The following is a 21,602-nucleotide window of genomic DNA, read 5'->3' as shown; positions in this document are numbered from 1 at the left end:
AATGTGTTTTTTTTTTAAAAAAAAAAGGTAAGGGGGGGCCGGGTTTTTTTTTTTTTAAAAAAAAAAAAAAAAAAAAAAAAAAAAAAAAAAAAAAATCAGCTTTCCCACACAAGTGAAGAATCCATCATTGCATCACCTTTCATGTTTCATCTGATTGTTGCATGTTCAGCGTTTCACATCTGCCATGTTGCCGCCTGTATTTCCCAGGACGCTCTTGCAAAAAGAGGTCAAAATAAGTTATTAAACTTAATTAGAAAAATAAAACCTTTAGCTCTCCGTTCAGGTTTTTGTGTTCAAAGAGCCGGATGCTGGAAAACAAAGTTGTCCCTCTAGTTGTTTTATTACCTCAGCGTAATGAGGCGGTTCTCTGAACTCTGCTGTGAGAAAGATTTATACTGCCTGTTTACAGAAAAAAAATCACTTCCACCAACAGCAGGCCAACAAATCACTCAATTCAGAGTCTCAATTCCTCTCCCTCCTGGTTCTGCTCCCTGTTTGACGGATTGAAGAACAAAACACTTTGGTAAAAATAAGAGATCCCTTTTACTATGCTGACTCAGTGTTGAAAGTGCATTTGTCAGAGTACGAGACAAACATTAATGCAGCTTAGACCATTAAGATGAGACAGATAAATATGAAACCAGATACTTTTTCCATTACGCTGGGCCTTTTAAAAGACATTTCAACCAAGTTGAAATTTGACCAAGTGGGGAAAAACTACTCGTGGGAGCACCAGTTTTCCTACAAGTCAATCCGTCAAGTATTCAGTAACTTCAAACTTAAATATTAACTTCTGAAAATGCAGGAACTGCTCAGGCTTCTCCATCTTATAAAAGCTTAAGCTAACATTAAGCTAATGAGTACAAAAGAAAAAAAACAAAAAAAAAACAATGGTAGATCTATAACAACTGGTGTGATAATTCTGCAGGAAATGTGATTCACTGCCGACCTTGTGAGGATGTTCAGCAGACCGTTGATTGAGTCATTATTGTTCTGGTACACGACGGAGGATGCTGGGGGGTTTACTTTGAGCAGGACTAGAACGTTCGACCAGAAATGGCTTCAGATGGAAGCTGAGGGTCAACTCGGTCAGAAAATCACAGGAAATTATCTTTACGTCGTCTCTAATGCGACTCTGCTGCTGTTAAATAAAGCACCCCAGCTGAGAGTCCTTCAGGTGGTTTTTTTTTATTATTATTATTCAATATCAATATCCACAGCACAATCAAAAATACAGGTGTCCTGCAACTTTTAGATACGTCTCTACTTCAATACATCCAAGTCAAATAATGAGGCCTTTAGAGAACTTGACTGCATGCTAAATAGGTGATTCAGTATCTAAAAAGTTGCTGAATCATTTGTTTTGAGGAACCCCGCCATATAGATTTAAAGTTATCTTTTATTTGACCAACATGGTGCTTCTTCATGTATACAATGTTGCTGTTCTGGAGCAACCAGCTCATCAAAATAACCAGTGGAAACCTGCAAAAAGCTGGAACTGATTGTTGTAATACCAGAAATGTTTGTTTTTTTCCCCTCCACTGACTATCGTATAATTTTTCTTTTTTTCTTTTCAACAAACAAGTGATTTTCAATAAAAGTAAAAATTGAGAATACCATTCAAAATGCCTTTCACGTCGTTTTATCATCTTTTGAGACGTACCCATCTCGTTTGCCAGCAGAAACAAACCTCTTGGTTGAATAATTTTGAGTTTAACTGTATTGGTTTTGAGAAAACCAGGTAGAGTTGTAGAACACATCTAGAACTTTATCACAACGTCATAGTAGATTATTATTGATTCCACAGCTTGGCAGCGAATGTGGTAAACTGTGTGGTACTTTATGGTCCAGCTATAGCAGACCTTAAGTAGCTGAAGCAAAACAAGCTCTGACAGCCCTCAGTGCACTTAACTTTAATTACTCAAGCAGCGATGTTGTTTTTCCTGATGAAATAATTGTGTCTTTAAACTCTGCAGTGTTTATTGGATGTTTTCGTTTCTCTGTGAATGATCTCAGACATTTTAAACCTGAGATTTTAGCCTACAAATGACCTGGTTTATTAGTTTTAAAGGGGATATAAAGTAGAAAACCATAAACCACTGACTCTACCATGACATCGTAGACCGAACTAGATTTTAGGGGTGTACTTTCTTTATATATATATATATATATATATATATAGCTTCACTGTAAAATCAGTCTTTATGTTAGGGAATTATTTTTGCTGCACGTTCCATTGACGTGGATTTTTTTACCCGGTCCGATGAAGTGCCTATTTAATTCTGGTAGGAATTACATGTAAATGGTTTAGTGTGATGCGCGCATGCAACAAGGTTTCTGTGTCCTCCGTTTCTCTATCTTAATTTAAAAAGATAAATAATAAAGGTGGACAGTTCTAGAAGATGTTAAAGCTGCAAACAATGGAGAAGAACGACAGAAGAGGTGAATGAATGGACAGATTATGTATGACAAACAGGTGAATATAAAGTGGTAAAATTGAAGGATAGACAAATAATTGATGGTCAAACAAATTGGCAACAGAAATGGGCTGACTGGTTGGTGAACAATTGATGGGTTGATGAATTGACTGAATAAAAGCTTCAGACAATAAAAACTGAAAAGCATACGCCAGGCTCTCAGGCCCAAAGACTCTAAAAAGTGTTCATCCTGCTTTGTTGGCATAAGTGTCACAATCACATGAGTAAGACAAACAAAAATAATGTTACTAGTTTGGTTTGGTTGCAGGGCCGTATTGCTGGAGGAAGGCCAGTGCGTTTAAAATGTCCGGTCAGGGAATCATTTACTGCCGTCTTTAAACAAGAAGTTCACACCAAAACATCCAGGAGAAGAAGTCCGGGTGTGCAGCAGCAAATATGATACAAAAACACACTTACACAAATGCATGCTGCTGATGATCTTTGTGTCATTTAATACGTATTTTGGCTTTGTTGCATCACATTCTCTAGAAACAGTAAGATAATACCGGAATGAACAGCAAAATGTTGGGTAATGCCGAAAACTAGAAAGAGGAAATGAAGAAAAGCCTGACGATTTATTTTTTCTCCCCCCTCTCCTCAAACTTCATTTACGAAGTTGGTGTATTTTTGAGAGCAACTATTCACGTGGATTTATTGCATCATTAACTAATTAATTCCCGTTTTATTATTTCCTTTCACGTTTCAAACTGGTGGGCGACATTGCAAATTAAATCCCACGGAGACGTCGGCTTCAAAATAAGACCGTATTGATCAGAGCGGATTGTCGTAACGTGACCAGTTAGTTCATTTCAAGAATCCCAGGGAATTCCAGCTCATCGTCATGGCGCCTGCTAGCTGTCAGCTAATCTAGGATTCAAGGTTTTCCTGCGACTCAACCTCCACAATCCCTCCTCATCACCGTTTCACAGCGACACTTCAAGTCAAATAATTTCCTTCGTTTATTTTAACTCCACGTTCTCGTTTAATGTTACATTGCTGTTAAAATGACTGCTAAATGCAGATGTAAACACGGAGTGTGGCGTCTGCTAGGGAGCTACTCACCCAGAGTTGCTGAGACAAAGGGGAAAATGAACAAAAGCCGCAGGGATTTGGTGAAAGCCATCCTGTTCTGTCCGAGCCCGGCTGGTCCTCAACCTTTTACGACACACCAGAAGGACACGTAGCGCTGGACATCTGAGAATTACGGGAAAGACACGGACTTCTCGTCTCACTGAACTGGACCCATCTGCAATGGGAGCTTTACTCTGTTCCAGTTTTGGGAGGAGCTAGCCGTGGAGCTAATAAGCGATGACCACATGTTGCGTTTAGGAAAGCTTGTAAATGTCGGAATCGTGTTCTGGGAGGCGGGGGGCAAAGGCGAAAGTTCAGTTTAATTGGGAAAGAGTTTGTCATTAAACAAGAAAAAAAATATCAAGAAGTTTAGGAAATGTTTGGGCTCATTGCGTACAAATATAAAATATAATTCATAAGTTCTTTTCTTCTTCTTCTTCTTCTTCTTCTTCTTCTTCTTCTTCTTCTTATTATTATTATTATCATTATTATTATTATTATTATTATTATTATTATTATTATTATTATTATTATTAGTTATTTTCATTTCAGAATATTATTAATTACAGTTCTTATCCGATTCAGTTGTACTGACTCAGATAATGTTTCAAGCAGTGTTTGCTTTTCTGCGGCTCTTGTTGTAAAGACATAGCCATTAAGACTATAATGAGCTTTTGTAGCATTTTTTTAACTTTCCTTTTATTAGCACCTCTATAACTTTTCCAAAATGTCATAAAGCCACTTTTTTAATTCAGTCTTTCAGCCCCTATTAGAATATTCTTATTAAATGGTAACTCGCCTCCTTCAAGTACTGTGTGAAGAAAGTGTGTTATAAAACTGCATGCTTAGCTGAGTTAAAACAAAAAAGATCAGATTTCATTTTTACTCACATATTTTATTGATTTTATCGATGGTATTCTTTAGAAATAAACAAAAAGTCAAATTTCAACAAATGTAAAGTCAAAGGTTGCTTTTGTCTCACCAGCTAATGGTCAGTAACCATAATTTAAAAGTATTTAGTCAGAAGGTTTAAAAGGGGGGGAGGAAAGAAAACAACATGAGATGCTAAAGAAAAAAATAATTAAAAAGACAGAAATGACTGTAAGACATTACATTGTAATAATGACGCAGCAGAATGACTCGTTTCACCTCAGAGTGACCCACTTCACTACCCTTCTGCTTGGCATCTCGTGAATTATTTTTTAACAGTTTAATTTGAATACTGATTAATCCGAAAGCACTTGAACGCACCGACAACAGCACTAGTTCATTTTTCTTGACGGGAAATCACCCGGTCTTCCAGGAGATAACGGACGAAAAGATCAATTCCCCAAACTACCAGGAACCATTTTTATGTAAATTTCTGTAAGCAAAACGGTTTCAGAAAATCTGTTTATCTTTAATACAACAGGGAAAGTCCAATTTTGACACTGAAAGCGTCATAATATATGTAAAATAAATAAATAAAAACCTTATTTTTTTCTCGTAAGCCTGACAAAAATGTGCCTGACTCATCTGTTGTGGCTTTATACAAAATATTAAATGGATGTGGGATATGTTTGCATTCAGCTGTGAAGAACCTGAACTTCATGAGCTGATTCCCGCTTCCTCTGAGGGATACATCCCACATCCTGACGTCAGCTGGATGTGAAAGTTTTTCTCCCCACTCCAGCGTCCAGCTGACGCATTCACTTATCTGCTCCACACCAGGAATTTGAGGTAAGCAAGAAACCCTGGATTTTGGTGGGGGAACTTTGTTGTCTGAATAATCTTGAACTTACATCCATGCTGTTGCTGTTGTTTTGACGTAAAGATGTATTTATGTCAAGCTGAAACTTTATGAGAAGATTTAAAGCCCAGCCTGCTGTGTACTCTCATGTTACAGCACTCAGCATTCCTCTTGTTGTGTTATGCAATGCAGACTTTCTGTTCACAGAGAAAACAGCTAAAATGCTGGACTCACAGAGGATTTCTCACTCTCTGGTTGCATGTAAATTCGGCTGATGGATACATTGGGAGTGCTAGGACAGCACAGATGTTGTCCCTGACTAACACAGTGACTGTTTCCTAACATCCCCCAGAAATAATTGCAATACCAGATATGAACGGTATTCATTCACTTCTATGTGAAATGATTTTGTCAGGAAGCTCTTAGAAATCTGCAGAAATCCACATTTCTATCAAGTGCGGAGAACAATTAGTGGTTGATGTTGAAACATCTTCATTTTCTAGCTAACCCTCTTCTCAAACATCAAATGGTTTGATAATGTTCCTCAACGTTCTCAAACGCTATCTGTGGACTAAAATGTCAAGATCTTAAAAATGTGAAAAATTGAGGAGTTTTAAAGAAAAGTGTATTGTGGCATTTTTATAAGGATAGTTCCTAGATTAAAATTTTTTGATTTTTTTATTCCATGGTCATCCAGAGTTTCCTGCTCTTAACTGTGTTTGGTTTTTACAACAGTGAAGCTCACGTCTTTCTAGATTATTATTGTTTGTTTCAAAATAGCGGTTAAAAATCTCTGCGAACTGAGAAATGTAAGCCTTGACCAGTGCCAGCTGTTGATCAGCCAATCAGAAACGAAAAAGATATACATTTTTAAATTCTGGTCAGTGGATGCAACATCCGTGCAAGCGAGCAGGTAGCTCTTGAGAGCGACACTCTTCTGTGTGGAAGTTGTTAGAAGAGGACTCAAACAGAGACTTATTGAATTAAAGGTCAATTTTCCACAGAACTATCTTGACTGTTCAGGTTTGAGCTTTACAAAATCAATGGAAATCTTCCCCACGCTCTCTGATGGGTGCATTTCTTGTTACAACTCTCAACCCTTCTGTCATTACTTTGTATTTTACTTCCAATGAGCAACATTTATATAAAAGTCTATTTTCATTTGTCTTTTCGTTGAATGAAAAGTGCTCAAAAGTATCCATTTTGTCATTCAGCACGATAGTGATTCAAAAAACAATGTTGCTTCTTTTGAGGCACAGATTATCATAGCAAGACCTGGATAAAGGAGATAACAATTAAAGATAAGTTAAGAATATGAATGTTCTTCAAGAAAACAAGAGAATTCAGGATTTCCCCCAGTGTTTTATAAGCCTGGCGGGCCACCAGGCTTTACTTGTGCCCCCACGAGGCTAAACATTGCTTATTTTTTTTAATGTTTGCATTTTTTAAGACTTTATAGTTAGTGTTCAGCCATTAATCTTCCAATCTTTCAATAACACATAATTACCAAATTATATTTTCAAATTTCCTGTCAACTTTAAACATTTTTTAACTCTAAAACACGACGGACTACTGGATGAATGACTGCCCTGGCATCCGACCACCGGGCTTTTGCAAGTTTTCTTGGGGAAACCTTGTGAATTTTTATTAACAAAACAAGTAAAAAATTACAAGACTTTCATTCTAAGGCCTGCTAGTTTTGAGGAAGAACAGTGGTTAAAAAAAAAAAAAAAAAGAATTACATATGGAGAAAAAATAGCTTGTCTTGATATATTAAACTTCAAATGTAAAATAAAGTGTGGCTTACGACTGTTAGAAGCTTAATGTAAAACTTTCAGGAAACCATCACATTACTTAACCACAACTAAGATGGTTAATGAAAGTAAAACAAAAAGACATTCTGTGTTTCCATTTGGTCTGACCTGAGGTGGTTCTGCTTTTAGGACGGATCAACACCTTGATTGGTTTTGCTTGGTTCCTGTTGTGACTTGAGAGTAACACACGTCTGTCTCTTGTTCTGTTCCCACGACTTTAACGTGTCCCGTGTGAAACCGTGCTGCGTTACCCAGAGCGTTGTGTTACTTACTAAGCTCCAGTGGATAACACATTGAAGGCTCGTGTTTACAAGTCCATCCGCTTCATCTGATGATGCGTCTGATAAAAGGTTCATTCTGATGAAAACTTAAGAGGTTTCTCAGAAAGCACATTTTCTGAGAGACTCTAATGGCCCTCAACTCACCACTGCAGTTAGTGTGTTCAACAGTGAGCGCCGGTCTTGCCAGGATTTTCAGGAAAAGATTGCTTTTTAGGTCAATATTGCACAATGCTTTATTTAGCTTAACTGTGTGGGTTCTTCAAAGTGTGCACATTTCTGTTGAAATACTTAATGAGACACTTTTAAAACTTCTAAGGTGACATATGTTCTGTTTAAACATACTTGTAAATAAGCTAAGTTATTAGGTGAGGCGGAATAAAAATATCAATAACCTCATTTTACCCCCATAGACTAACACACAGCACCCAGTCTGCTTTGTTAGGAGTCTGCCAGTATCCCACATCTACATTTGTTAATATTTGCCCAATATCCCTTGCAAAACTTCTCCAAATCTATCAGATGTGTGAGGACATCTCTTCTCCACATCCCTCTTTTGTTGTTATAAAATGCTGTGGTTGAGATGGACACAAGCCCAGAAACGCAAATGATCACGTTTGTGTGTGTGTGTGTTTTTTAAAGAAAAGATTTACAAAAATTGAGGAACAGATTTGAGAGAAACGGAAATGCGAACAAACTGGAAATACCCGAGCACTCGGCACGAAGGGAAGCTGACATAGGGGATTATAGTCGACCCCTATGCCAAAAACCTGGGGAGCAATCTGATGAAGCTGACGGGGTTTCAAACTATGGGGAAGAAGGATAACGCAACCAGGTTTAAGAAGGACAGAGCAGTGAAACTGATGGAAGTCGACAGAAAGCACAGAAAGGAAAACAGAGAGAACAAAACAGGACAAAAAAGAGTCACACTAAACAAAGAGATTCACATGATTCTCTTTACTAAGCGTTGTTTACATTTAGCTTGACGCTGTTTCAGGTGAGCAGTAAAAGCTTAATGTATCGCTATTGGAAAACACTGCCGAAAAGTTTTGTTTGGTTTGAGCCACCTTTTTTTCTTTCCAGCGTTACTTTATTTAGATTTATGAGAAACTATAACATTCCCAAACAGAAGGCTTCAGCAAAAGCTGAATGTTGGGCGAAGCTAAATGAAGTTCTGGCGCCACTTCTTAAAAGCTTCAAGGCCGAGTTCATACAGTTTTCAGTACAACATGCATGGCAAATCTAAAAGCCTGTACCAAATCTTTAAAAAAAAACATCAGTCATATCCAGATTTTTGTGTGCCCTTCTCCTGACTGATACCTTTGCACAGCGATAGCCTCTCCCCCAATAATGCTTTTAACTCAACAATGAACATCAGCAAATGCCAGGAAAGTCTTACAACAAAAGATAAAGTTTATTTCAAATGAATGAAATTCAATATAAACATTGTTATGTGTAAGAGAACCTTCAAACCAGAGAATTTTGAATAAACAGGCCAGAGGATAGTTTACTCGGTTTTGGACGAGCGTCTCAGCTCATTCGAGTTTTTGGTGCTGACCAAACAAACAGTGTGAGCGAGCCGTGTTCACGTTTTAAGAGCCAATGAATCTGTTATCTGATTCTAAAAAAATAAACATATATATTTTAGTTTTCCTGTTCTCTTTGTATTTATCATTTGAACATCAGATTTGTAGGATTCAGGAACGGTAGATACTCGGGTTTGAATTTCAGTGTCTTTTCCAGATGTGATGAGTAATTACTGAATACTTGAGGGGAAATAAATCAGTCAACAAAGCCACTTTGTCTTAAAAATTAGTCAGCACAGGTTCATAATGTTTGGTTTCATTTCACAGTTTAGGACAAAAAAAAAAAAAGAAGAAAAATGACAATCTAAAACTGAGAATATTAAAACAGAAACCACTGAAATTACAAGAGCTTATTTCTTTGCACATTTTAAGCCTACAATTTACACAAGGTTTTTTATTCAAGTTGTAAAATCAGAGGTATGGCCCTGACTTTGAATATTATATCTAAATATTGGATAAAAATATTAACAGGTTTGTTAACTGTTAAACTGAGTGGGTTTAGATATTTTGTACATTGCTATGAATTTATTAGAGTTATTGGTTTTAGGAACTGTTTACATGTTTGGTGTTAACCTCGGTTAAGAAATAATGACATGGTGTAAGCACGATTGAGGTTAGACTTGAATCATTTTTGAACCACAGAAAACTTTGACTTGACAGAGTTGTCTGTTTTGTTTTTTTCACGTCAGCTGGTGACGCATTTCACCTGAGAAAGTTTTCACTAACTGTGCACTTTTTAACTTAAAATATATACTTAAAAAGCAATGTGGCGCTTAATTGTGAAGTTCGAAAGGATGAAATTACTAAAGCGAAGCTCACAAACTTTCCTAGAGTGTTTTCATGAAACTCATCGCTGTCCAGTTTTTCCTCGCTCTACTTTAGCCGGTGCTTGCAGTAACTACCTCGAGGAAATGTTAATTGTGTGCCAGTGTTGAATGCAGAAAACGCCATAAATGCTACTTCTCCTCCTTTTCTTATTCTAACCCCGGGGCAGTGGAGGAATGCAGCGGTCAGCTCCGTCCGGTGTTCAAAATAATACCCAGAGTCGTGTTCCTGCTCTGATATCACTGCCAAACCAGACGAGACCTTTAAAACGGCCAAGATTTCAAGACAGTGTTTTCCCTGGAATCTCAGAGCAATTCACCCACATATAATTTTCCGACTGTGCGTGTTTTTGTATGTGAAATTCAATGAGGGCTCGCCGGGCCAAACAATATATCCCATGTTGCTGCAGTCCAGGAGGAACACACCCGTCGCAGACCTTTTCTAAATCTAACAAATCCTGATCCAAACCAGCTGTCCGTTCAGCAACATCCTCTTCCTTCGTTCTGTGGCATGAAAACACTCCATGGATGTAGAAAACTCATGAGAACAACCTTTGATGTCAAGGAGTAAAACTTCTACCTGAACGGGGTTACGAACGTACGCTGACCTCTTTGTTTAGATATAAATAAGTTCAGTCACACACACACACACACAAGCATGGTTTCTTTCTTTCCTGAGAAAGGTCAAGACTGCAAGTCTCAGCAAAGGTGAAGTGAATTAAAGGCGTGTCTGTGTGAAGGAACGAGTGTAGGTCGCACCGTTTCCACGTTGGGTTTCGAGAAAAGTTGTTTTAAATTAAAGCTGCGGAGCCAAAAGATAAAATTACATCAAGTTACTCCTGGAATGTGGCAGATTGTGGTGAGAGCGTTAAGATACTTTGCATTTCTCTGCAAAGTTTGCTTAACCTCAGGTATTTTCAAGACAGCAGCACAGACAGAAAGTTAGTTTTAAAAAAAAAATATTTTATGTAAAGCCATTTTCATTTCAGTCAAACGGTCTGATGGACATTAACTAAAAATCAAGTTCACTCAATGATGTCTCTGCTCGGGGACAAATATCTCTGATGTTTAGTAATGATAAAAACGACCCGGTTGGAGAAACAACAGATTCTCCAACAGATTGATCAGATTCATAGGAGGAGGGAAAAACCTCTCTAAAAACGCTAAAATCAATTTTTGTGAAAAAAAGAATTTAGTTGAAATGCAGATTTCTGTGCATATATCATCTGTAATGCATAAAAAGAATCAACCTGAAACAAATATTCTTTGGCTGTATAAAAAGCTGACTAATTGCCCTCCTTAGAAATGTACCTAAGTGGCTAACCAACTGCATTTAGTTTAGTTTAGATAAAACAACCAAATCTCTAAAACTAAAATGTTTTGAGTGTTTGCAGGAGAAACTACATTGCTACATCTATACAGAAACACATATAAGTTCAATGCAATTTTTTTCTTTTTTGCAGCCACAGGATGGTCATTTGGTGAAGGGAGACCCAAACCAAGAGATGTCAGGAATAATTCAGGAACCAGAGAAACATGGGACTGCCAATTCAGAGAGAGAACGTTTCTGTTCTCAGCGACTCAAATATTCATAATTAATTAGCTGCCACATGTTTTAATTTAGCATTATATAGTAAATTAGGATGCAAATAAAAAGCCTGTTCTGAATGTTTCACCATAATGTGAAACAGTCTACTGAAAGCAGAATGATCCTTGGTAGGCTTAATAGCGTCTATAGCGCTAACAGAATTAGCACCACTAATAGACTGAGCAACTTGGAAGAGATGCTCAAATCCAGGCTTTGTTCAAGAGTGGGTAGATCAAGCCATCGGAGATAGAAAACCTAGAATAAGTCTGATATGTAGTTTGGTAAAAAAAAAAAAAAAAAACACTTAAAAGTTGAGAAACTAATAAGAAATAAATAATTTATAAATTCTCTGACGAAACCACACATCCCGACCAACAGCCATCAGAGAGCTCCGGCTGCTCAGACTAATGGTGTCATAATTATCCTGTCGGCGCCACAGCAGGGTTTTGGGTCAGCGTCTCCAGGGGAGCTAAAGGTTTCAGCTGTAAAACAACACCATAAATCCAGAATAAATGTGAATAAATGTATTTGGGACGCTTTTTCTCTTTTGGCAGAGAGCAAAAAGAAACAAACAAAAAAACCAATCTTATTCTCAAACCAACCAGGCTGACAACCATAAATCCTGTCTAAATCATGTCCAGTCACACCGCCTCTCATTTTTACAGCATACAGCCTGACACTAAGTGGACCTTTGTATTTATATCTGTGGGTGGCTTGAGAAAAATGTGTGTACTTTAAATTCCTTCAGTGGTTTTCTGCTCTATGTTTTGGTATTTTCCTTGGTAGGTTCATCACTCTAATAGATGACTTAGGCTAATTTAGCCTCATTAGTACTTTATTGAGGGCCTTAGTGTTCCCCCTCTCTCCCGTTCATGAACGGTTCTTTGCTGGTCAGGGATCAGAGTGCAACGTCACAGCTTTCACACAAGCTGCAACTTTAATTCAGTCACTTTTTCACGCTTTAATCTGCTGGCCTGACAATCAGAGCGATCAGTCTGATTGTTCAGTCACACACATGCACATTTTCCTCCCTCAGAAAGGTCAAGACTGCAAGTCTCAGCAAAGGTGAAGTGAATTAAAGCCTTTAATTCACACCACTGGTTAGTAATGATCAGAAATGACTAAGAAATGACCAGTGGTTATTAAAGTCTGACCACTTTTCATCGACTGCTGCTGCAAAATACATGAAATAAAGTCCAACTACTGAGGATTTTTCCTTTAAAAACTCAGAATATGCAGCATAAGCTTGAGAATATTCTCAGTAACCGTGTTGCCATTGTCTGCACAATTGTGCAATTTGACATTTCGATAGTAAATTTGCTTAATGGAAACACGGCAATTTTGAAAAAATCTCAAGTTTTTTAAATAAAATATTTTGGTGCCGGGATGAGGTGGTTTTTGGCCTTGTCAAAACTCGTTTATTTTGCAGAACTGCAATGGAAACTTTTTATTATTTTTTTTTTACATCATACGAGTAACATGATCAAAAACCTGACGTTGCCACTAGCACAAACCACAAAGAAGAAGAAAACAACAGGAGTAAGTTTCAGGATGATGGCGCAGAATGTTTTTCAGTCATTTATCGTGTGAACAAACTTATTCACGTGATTTTAATTGCGTTTCTTATTTGATGGAAACACGACGCTAAAACTGTGTTTTTCCAACATAAGTGGAAACGTCAGACACCGGTTTGACACGTATTGCTGAGGTCTGCCTGCACCACAACATTTTTTTTTTTTTTACTTACATTTTTTAAAGGCATGCCTTTTGGATTCTATTCATCTGCTGTAGATTGGCTTTTTTAGACCTTTAGAAAAACAAAGACTGAACCAGAGGAGGAACAAAGCAGCAGTGAAAACCTCAAAAAATATTTTGAAAAACCTTCAGAAAACCTAGAGAGATATACTCAAAAATCCTGAAAATGCAAATTTAAGTCACTTTGCACAGAAGCAGGGGGCGGATCTACTTTGGGGCAGTTGCCACCCCAAACGAGAGCCTTGCCATCCCTGCTGCCACCCCAGCTGGCGACTATGAATTCAATAAATTGTTACGGCAAATCGGACGTTAAGCGCATGAAACTCTTTTTTTCCGACAACATTGAATGCAACACAATGTAACCTGACATCCACTGCTAAGTAGCGGGAAGTGTAGTTTGCAGGCAAGCTGCAAAAAAATAAATTAGAAGTTATTCAGAATCAAGCTTTGAGATTATGTTGTGGAGCTTTGAAGACATCTCCATCTTTGGCAGTGCAGGTAGAAATGGGGGAGATTCCTTTATATTTAAGACAAAGGCAAATTATGCTGAATTATTGGGTAAGTTTGCAGGGACATAAGGAGGAGAATAATACAGCAGTAAGAATACTGAGACCTTGCTGGGAGAGTGGAAAAGCTAAAATAGACTGTTTTGCCTGGGCAGCAGATAAATGCATTAAGGAAATAGGTATACAGGGAAAGACATACTGTGCTGCGGTGCCTTATCCAATTACACCTTATTGGTTATTTCCATATGTGAATGTAGATCTAGAAGTTTATAAAGAAATGCCAGTTAGTAAAGATAATAACTGGGAAATTTTTGTAAATAACAGAATTAAGAATATGTATAAATCCTTTACAGTTATATATACAGATGGCTCAAAAGATTTGGTTTCAAATAAAACAGGATTTGCTTATGTTATTCCTGAACTAGATATATTTAAGAAGCAAAGAACAGCTGATTATTTATCTGTTTATACAGTGGAAATGTTAGCAATTCTGATGGCCTTACAGTGGATAGAACAAAATAAAATTGAAAATGTTCTTATATGTTCAGATTCATTATCATCATTAATGTCCATGACATGGCAGATCATTTAGCTAGAGAGTCTAAAACAAAATGGAATTATGGAAATAGCGTATTGTAAATCTGAAATAAAATCAATTTAGATAGATAGATAGATAGATAGATAGATAGATAGATAGATAGATAGATAGATAGATAGATAGATAGATAGATAGATAGATACTGGCATATGCTGACACCCCTGAAAAAAATCCCTGCCCCCTTCTTCCCACCCCATAAATATGCACAGAAGTAAACCTAAACAACTGTATCTGAGACGTCACCCTGAGGTTGTTTAGAAATGACCAGCAGTTATTAAAAACATCCAAGCTTGATTGAGGTGGAGGTCGACCATCTGTTTGGTGCAGTTGAGGGTCAAAGGACAGGAAGGAATTCGGATAGCAACAAAGATGGAGACAAACGGCATCAATGAAAAAATAATTCTCACTAAACCTGAAACCAAAGAACACAGTTAATCAAATACCTGCTGAAAGGCATTCAAACGTCGAACAGCAGGAATTTTGAGTAACAAATGTTGTTTTATGGTAACTTTGACGAACAGAAGAAATGATCTGAATGCATCACTGTGGGAACTCCGGCTGCTTATCTGTGAAATTGTACCAGATTATTTTTTTAAAAAGCAACTAAAGCCAGAGGTTTTATTCCATTTCTATTTTTTTCTGCTGGCTCAGGTCCAGACAGGCCATCGCGGCCCATGGGTCAGCCCTCTCCCTGAGACTCTCGTCCTGCCGTGATGGCTCCCTCCAGCCCTCCCGCTCCTCTCCTCCACCTGCTGCTCTGTGCGCTGATGGCCGACCTGCGTTTGGCTTACATCACGCACGGCAACTTCATCTACTACTCCAGGAGCCAGGACCCTCAGCCGTGCAGCACGACTTCAGTTTCCGACTGCAGATGTAAGAACTTCCAGCTGTCCAGCGCCCACAGGCCCCTGTCTCACTCCACTCCCGCTTTCCAGGGGAAACACTTGACTGTGTGGTTCTCGTCTCCTGCCACCGTGATGCGTCTGCTGAACAACTCGGAAGTGAGGCACCTCACGCTCATCCACTGCGGGCCTCCCGGGGAGCCCCGGGGGACGGCCTCGTTCTCTCAGGAGGGTTACTTTGCGGTGCAGCGCTTGGAGAGGCTGACGGTGGTGAACGTGCCCGAGAGGCCGTTTCACCCCTGCACCGACGCCAACTGCGCCAAGAGAACAAACACCAACCAAGACAGAGACAACAGCTTTGCATTTGACTCAAACAAGTCCAACAAGGACAGGGACACCAACATGGACCTCGTTGCTGAGGCAATGAGAAGCTCTTTCAGAGCGTCCTCGCCTCAGATCCAGGACATCTTCCTGGGCCGGGAGCGCGGAGCGGCGCACCACGAACAGGCCCGACTGGGAATCATCCATAGCTCCGTGCTGGACTGGGGAGCCGAGATCAAAACGTACACGGTGCTGACACACATAGACAGTGATGGGACGCTGCCTTTCCCTGACCTTCACCTGGCAAAATTACCAGAGGCGTCGGTCATCTATGTCAGCTTTGTGTACTGACAAAAGACTTACTACGAACCACCGATAGCATAACACAGGCCTCGATTTGGACCTACACTTTGAATATGGTCCGTGGGTCAATGAAATGTGATATAAAAAGGTTGTTGGTTTACATATTACTCTGTCTTTTTAGGCTCGCTACAGGCATCTGGTGTAAGATAACACAGTACATCACCATTCTTAAAGTTTACATTCAAATAAGTTCGAACAACAAACCCTCTAGATCCTAGTTTGTTATAAAATAGTTACCTGGTTTGGTAGATACAAGTCTTTTCCACGCCAAGAAATTTAGAAAATGACAAAACATTGTTCTTCTTGTTTTTAAAGTTAATATAATTGTCTTAATTGACAGCCCAACCCTTTCTGTTTCTGTGGAAAAGGAGCTATAACTTTTGTTTTGAAAATCTTTTGATAGGACTACTCCATCACAGAGAGGCATCTTTGGGTCACCAAGTCTCCATATTAACCATCAGATAATATTTATTTGCAGGGGGAAAAAAAACCATAAGGAATCTTGTTCTGTCCTCTTATCACAATTGATGTTTGAACGTAGCTAGAAGCTACAGGAACATTAACTTGATCTGTGTGTGTAGCATTTCAGTGATAAACACCCCACATGTTTTTGGTGTGAAATCAAGCGTTAAGATGTGGAAAGGCACCTCAAGCTCATTGTTGGGTACGGTGGAGGATCTGTAATGCTTCAGACATGGTCTCTTCTAAAGGACATGGAAAACGTTTTAGGGAACATGATATCGCAAACTCTTTCAAACACCAGGATATGTAAAGAGAAAAAAATCCCCGCTTAATTGTGAATTACAAACCAGATCGAGTTTCTTTTATGGCCACCTAACTACACAAAGAAAACAGGCTGAGTGAGCTGAAGAGAATTGGCACAGGGTGAACTCAGACTCAAACAGAAATAAGAACCTGACAGAATCTATTTTTTTTTCTTGAGTGAGGTTTTTCAACTGTAACCAAAGATAAACACGTGTTAAGGGTTGTCAAACATTTGTACAAGGGTGCCAACAATTGGGTCACATGGTTGTGTTATTTCTTCTTGCTTTGTTACCAAAGCCTTAAACTTTTCACAGACCACTAAAGCATGCTCACAATGCAAACAATGGAAAGCACTCAGAGCTCGGCACACCATGTGTCCTTTGTTTCCAGCTGCTGTTTATATACTGATCTGATCTTTCAACATTTGTGTTTGTGAGGTTTCAGTACAAAGTGCTGCACAGATGCAGCTTCCTGTTTGTTTGAGCCCCTTGACAATAGCTGGCAGCATCATGGTTCTGCACTTGATCAACATCTGGGTTTAGCACCCTTTGCAGAGAAACAAAAGGAGAAGTCCAAACCAAAGAGGGCAGTCGGGATATTTTGTTGCAGCATAAACATCTCTCAGTTCATCTTTTATGTTTTAATCCTGACCTCTGCTTCCTTCTTTCTCATCAGAGGTTCGAGGTTTGTTTACAGTGAAGTGAGTCAGATGTACTTCAGAGTGTGGGCCACAAGGTGGCAGCAGATATGTTTGAGTAAATTACAGCGACGATGAAGAACAGACGACTGAGAGCGTAAATGTTTTTCTTGTATACAGTTAATATAAACCTGAAATGTAACATGAGTTGCTATCGATTATAAATGGTTTTGCATATTTATTTGTTGTGTTGCTATGGAAACGTATTAACAGTCCGTCATCAGAGTCTATTTAATTTCATAAGCAACAAATAAATTATCTTTATAATAATAATTTGCTGTCCAAATTTAATTTTTTTCAACTTCAATCACCAATATTGCATTTTAAATTTTAAAATGGATAAAATTGCAATGCAATATTGTGGACAGTTATGCAAGTTATGTAATTTCTGGGATGTCTGAAATAATTGCTTTGCATCACAGGTATAGAAATGTCACTTTTATATGCGTCTCCATTCAGAAACATATATGTAATTTATTTATACCTGCATCTCCAAAAATTTAAATAATGTCAAAAAATAGGATATTAATTTCAATTTAGTTAAATTCAAATGATATTTGAAATTGATTGTAATTTCCAACTAATTTACGTACTGTTGATATAACAGTAGAAGCCACTTCTGACTTCACATTTTTACAGATCACAAGTGAAACATGTGAGATTTCTCCCCAGCTGTGAATTTTCAAAAAAATAAAGCTGGAAGAATGACAGGAAGTGTTGGACAGCATTGATGTAAAACTCTGTTGGAAGTCTAAAACATACTTTTTTTTTCTTTTCAAAACAATCATTGTAGAGAAACTCAGTGCTACAATCCGGTTAGTAGCTAAGGACACATTGAATTAAAATGATTACGTTTTACTTGTTTTTCATGTTTTTTAATTTTGCTGCTGGTAGGTCACTCAAACCAAACGACATTGCTGTACATAAATCTCTACACAAGCAAGCTGATGTGATCCTGTGACTGTACCTCACTTTCTGAGTTAAGGGCGTAGCAGAGGTGGTTTTGTTTGATGTAACAAATTATAATACTCAACTCACTTTTTCCTTCCACCTAACTTTTCACCAATATGCTTAGATAAAGGACTAAATGGCCGTCAGGTTCAGTAGCGACCTTTTCTTGCTTACTTTCAGCCACCCATCGTGGTGTAGGCCACAAAATAAAATTTTTATATTTTTTTTTTTTTTAATTTGTTTTTTTTTTTTTAATTTTTGGAAAAGCTGTATTTTAGGTTTTTATAAAATATAAGTTATAGTGATCAAAACAACAAATATAACCGTTTGATGTGGATTAAATCTATAGAAAGAGAAATAATTATTTTTTGTATCATTGAATGAGATTATATGCCAAGTCATTGCGATGCCTCCCGTGTGGATGGTCATCTTGAGAGGATGTTTGTGTTTTTATGACACGCAGCTGCATTAATCTGCAGATGCTCGTCTATCTATTTGTGATTTGATAATGACCGGCGGTCCAGTTTACAGACGCCGCAGCCGCAGAGCGAATAAGTGACTGAGTGCTCTGCTGACACCTGCTATAGAAAGAGCTGCTTATTTGCATGATAAACGTGCAGCCCGTCTTGTGAATGCAAACTGATGCCGCCTGTTGATCCCGCACCTGAGAGGTCAACAGCCCGCTCCCCGACACGCAGCGGGGGCAATTACCGGAGAAATCACCGGCGGTGGCGTGAAGGAGGAAGAGGAGGAGGAGGGGATGGAGGAGGAAAACCCCCAACTGCTGCTGCGTCTAAAAGGTTGCTCTAAACAACCAGTCAAAGCAAATCAATTACACATCCATAGCGGCTCTCTCTCATGAGGGACCACCCTGAATGCCCACTGTAAATATTCTCGTTGGTCCCCTAAAGGTGGACCAGGCCCAGACTGAGCTGCTCTCCTCTTCAGCCCCAGTCGCCGCCGCCGCCGCCGTCTCCTCACCGGCACTTTCGCAGTAAAACATTTTTACAATCAGACGTTATTGTTCGCCGCCTCCTTATGGGAGATGCGCCCATGTTCATTTTTTAAAAGGGCAAATCAGCCATAATTCAGTTTATAAACTGCTGCGCGCAGGGGAGAAATGCCTGGATGAATATTCATTAGAGGCCGCCCGAACTGCCACGCTCCGTGATTCATTAGGCATATGTAAATATCACTCACTTTAATTGGCCCTAAACTGACTCAACATAATGTTGTCATTAGCAAATTATTACTTATTTGTGATACTAATGGTGCGGTATGGCGCCCAGAGCCCGGAGATCCACATACTATATGATTGTAATTATAGGACTCTTTTTATTCACAGGGTGACTGCGGGATCTGATGGATCTGCAGCATTACACACACACACACACACACACACACACACACACACACACACACACACACACAGGCACACACACACAGGCACACGCACCTCTACCTCGTAAATTTAGTTTATTTCAATATTTACAGCGTAGCCCATCATATGATTCCAAAAAGGCGCTCTCCCTCATTTCATTTGGCATTGATTTTAATTGCTGTTTGAATAAAAACCGACTAAAAGCAAACAAAGTTCACAATTTCCTACATCTGTGCTGATTTAGATCTAAAGCGTGATGCGGAGGAAATATGAAATATAAAACATTTAATGAATCCTAGATAAGCATAACAAAATATTTTAGGTGAGTCCTGAGTTCACCCATAACTTCTGATCAACTTGCTGGCATTTTTATGTTACACTGGTTTTTATTTAGGATTGTTTCTGTCTTGTTGGAGGCCATATCTTTTGTTATGTGAATCAATCTTCAAGCATTGGTATAATTCTTATATCTTAAAAAAAAAAAAAGGTATTGAAAAAGGCAGCAAACACAGAATAGTAAACTCGTTTGCTTCTGTACACTTTTATAATAGCAGCCTTTTCTTAAGGCACAATTTTTCATGTTTGAAACCAAGCAAACAATCAAAACTGCTATTTTAAATGTTCAAACCAAACAATGTGCAGTACTGGGCTAAAAGGGAACATAAAGTGTAAAAATCCATAAAGAGACACTGTTTACAATCACAAAAATATTGTGAGAACTTGAAATAAACAACATAAGAAAGACAATCAATGGTGTGGCCCAGCTTAGGACGTTTCTTGTGATTATTAAAACCGGAGACTCAGTGCAGCCCTGGACATATATCTGGTTGGGTGACTGATGCTGAGATCAGCTCCTGCTACAGTGTTTAAATAAACTGTTGCTGTATAAGCTGAAAGGGGCCCGTCACCGGCTCCACAATACGACTCGGGCTGGAGTTGTTTTATAGAGGCAGCAGCAGTTTGGAACAACTACCATGACGAAACAGGCCCACCGAACAGAGGGAGAGGCAGAGACTGATAACAAAGTGTGTGTGTGCATCTGTGAGAGAGTGTGAGGGAGCTAATAAAGTAATGTGATGGATGATGTCCTTTCTCCCAGAGGGACTAGCACCATGTAAATTGGCCCACACAATGCATTATGGATAAGGCAGTTGAGATTATAGCTTGTTAATGTGTCCCTCCTCCCCCCTTCGCCTCACCCGCCTCTCCTCCCTCCCTCTGTTTCTCTCTTCATCCCTCTGTTTCGGCTCAGGCAGTGACATGGTCACCTCATTGTTGGGGCGCTCTGGTCTTTTAGGTGCAGATGGAGAGGCTAACTCTCTGCCAGGCTTATTGTAGTGTGTTTCTGTGTGTGTTGCTTTCCTCAGGCGAGGGTTGACAACAGTTTGCGGCCACAGTCCCCTAATGAGCGCCGAGTTCCCAGTTTGGGTCCAAGACGCTGGGTCCCAGCTCTTCATAAGACCGAGATTTATGTTTTGGCTCTGTGATTGACATGCCACGGATGCCCCTCTAAGTGACAAAAACGGGTTAAACTGACCGTATGTGTGTGAGAAAAAGACAGCGAGCCAAGCAAACCAAGCAGCCAGTAGAGACCGCCCAACAGCAGAGGCCAGGACTGTGGACATATGTCTCCTTCCTCACTTAGCAACCCTACACCCGCCTCACCCGCTCCACCCCTCCCATGAGGATGCCCCTCGCAGCTTTTCTCCATCCTCCCCTCTGCTGCTCTACCCTAACCCTAACGTAGAAGCTCGTCCAGGGACGCGTCAGGCCATCTGCTGACAGAGGACCAGAGGAGGAAATGAGCGTGTGGCTAAAGCTGCTGCCGCTTACTGACAGGGCTGTGGTTCAGCATGTGTGTCGGAGTGTCTCTGGATGGATGGTCCAGAGCATGCGTTAAGGTGACTTATGGTGTCTTTATCAGGGACTTTTACCCTCCAAGCTTTAGTAATCAATCTTTGATGTTCAAAGCAAAGCAACACATTGCTTGTTTTACAGTGCAAAACACACAACCCTAAAAACGAGAGATGTCCAAATCTTCACGATATGCGGTACT

The 21,602-nt window shown here is 39.2% G+C and overlaps 2 protein-coding genes across 3 annotated transcripts in view; one reads left to right on the top strand and one right to left on the bottom strand.

The window, feature by feature from the left end:
- Positions 1–3,870, bottom strand: part of LOC106951000 (interferon gamma receptor 1-like) — a 17,347-nt gene extending 13,477 nt beyond the window's left edge. Inside the window, exon 1 of one of the 2 annotated variants that reach the window (XM_015038218.1) lies at positions 3,540–3,870. In XM_015038218.1, coding sequence (XP_014893704.1) covers positions 3,540–3,600 — 61 coding nt within the window. In that variant the 5' untranslated portion in view covers positions 3,601–3,870. The remainder of the gene's footprint in view (positions 1–3,539) is intronic. The other variant, XM_015038217.1, reaches the window with a different exon arrangement.
- Positions 3,871–5,083: 1,213 nt separating this feature from the next.
- Positions 5,084–17,909, top strand: LOC106950998 (uncharacterized). The gene is made up of 3 exons (XM_015038215.1): positions 5,084–5,267; positions 14,878–14,894; positions 14,928–17,909. The coding sequence occupies exon 3, from the start codon at positions 14,940–14,942 to the stop codon at positions 15,738–15,740; it is 801 nt and encodes a 266-aa protein (XP_014893701.1). The 5' UTR covers positions 5,084–5,267; positions 14,878–14,894; positions 14,928–14,939; the 3' UTR covers positions 15,741–17,909.
- The last annotated feature ends 3,693 nt before the right edge of the window (positions 17,910–21,602 follow it).

This window comes from Poecilia latipinna, unplaced genomic scaffold (genome assembly GCF_001443285.1).
Source record: "Poecilia latipinna isolate Pla-1442-1.1 unplaced genomic scaffold, P_latipinna-1.0 Scaffold434, whole genome shotgun sequence".
Classification (NCBI taxonomy): Eukaryota; Metazoa; Chordata; class Actinopteri; order Cyprinodontiformes; family Poeciliidae; genus Poecilia; species Poecilia latipinna.
The sequence above is the reverse complement of the archived record's forward strand: the minus strand, read 5'-3'. Positions and strand labels throughout refer to the sequence as shown.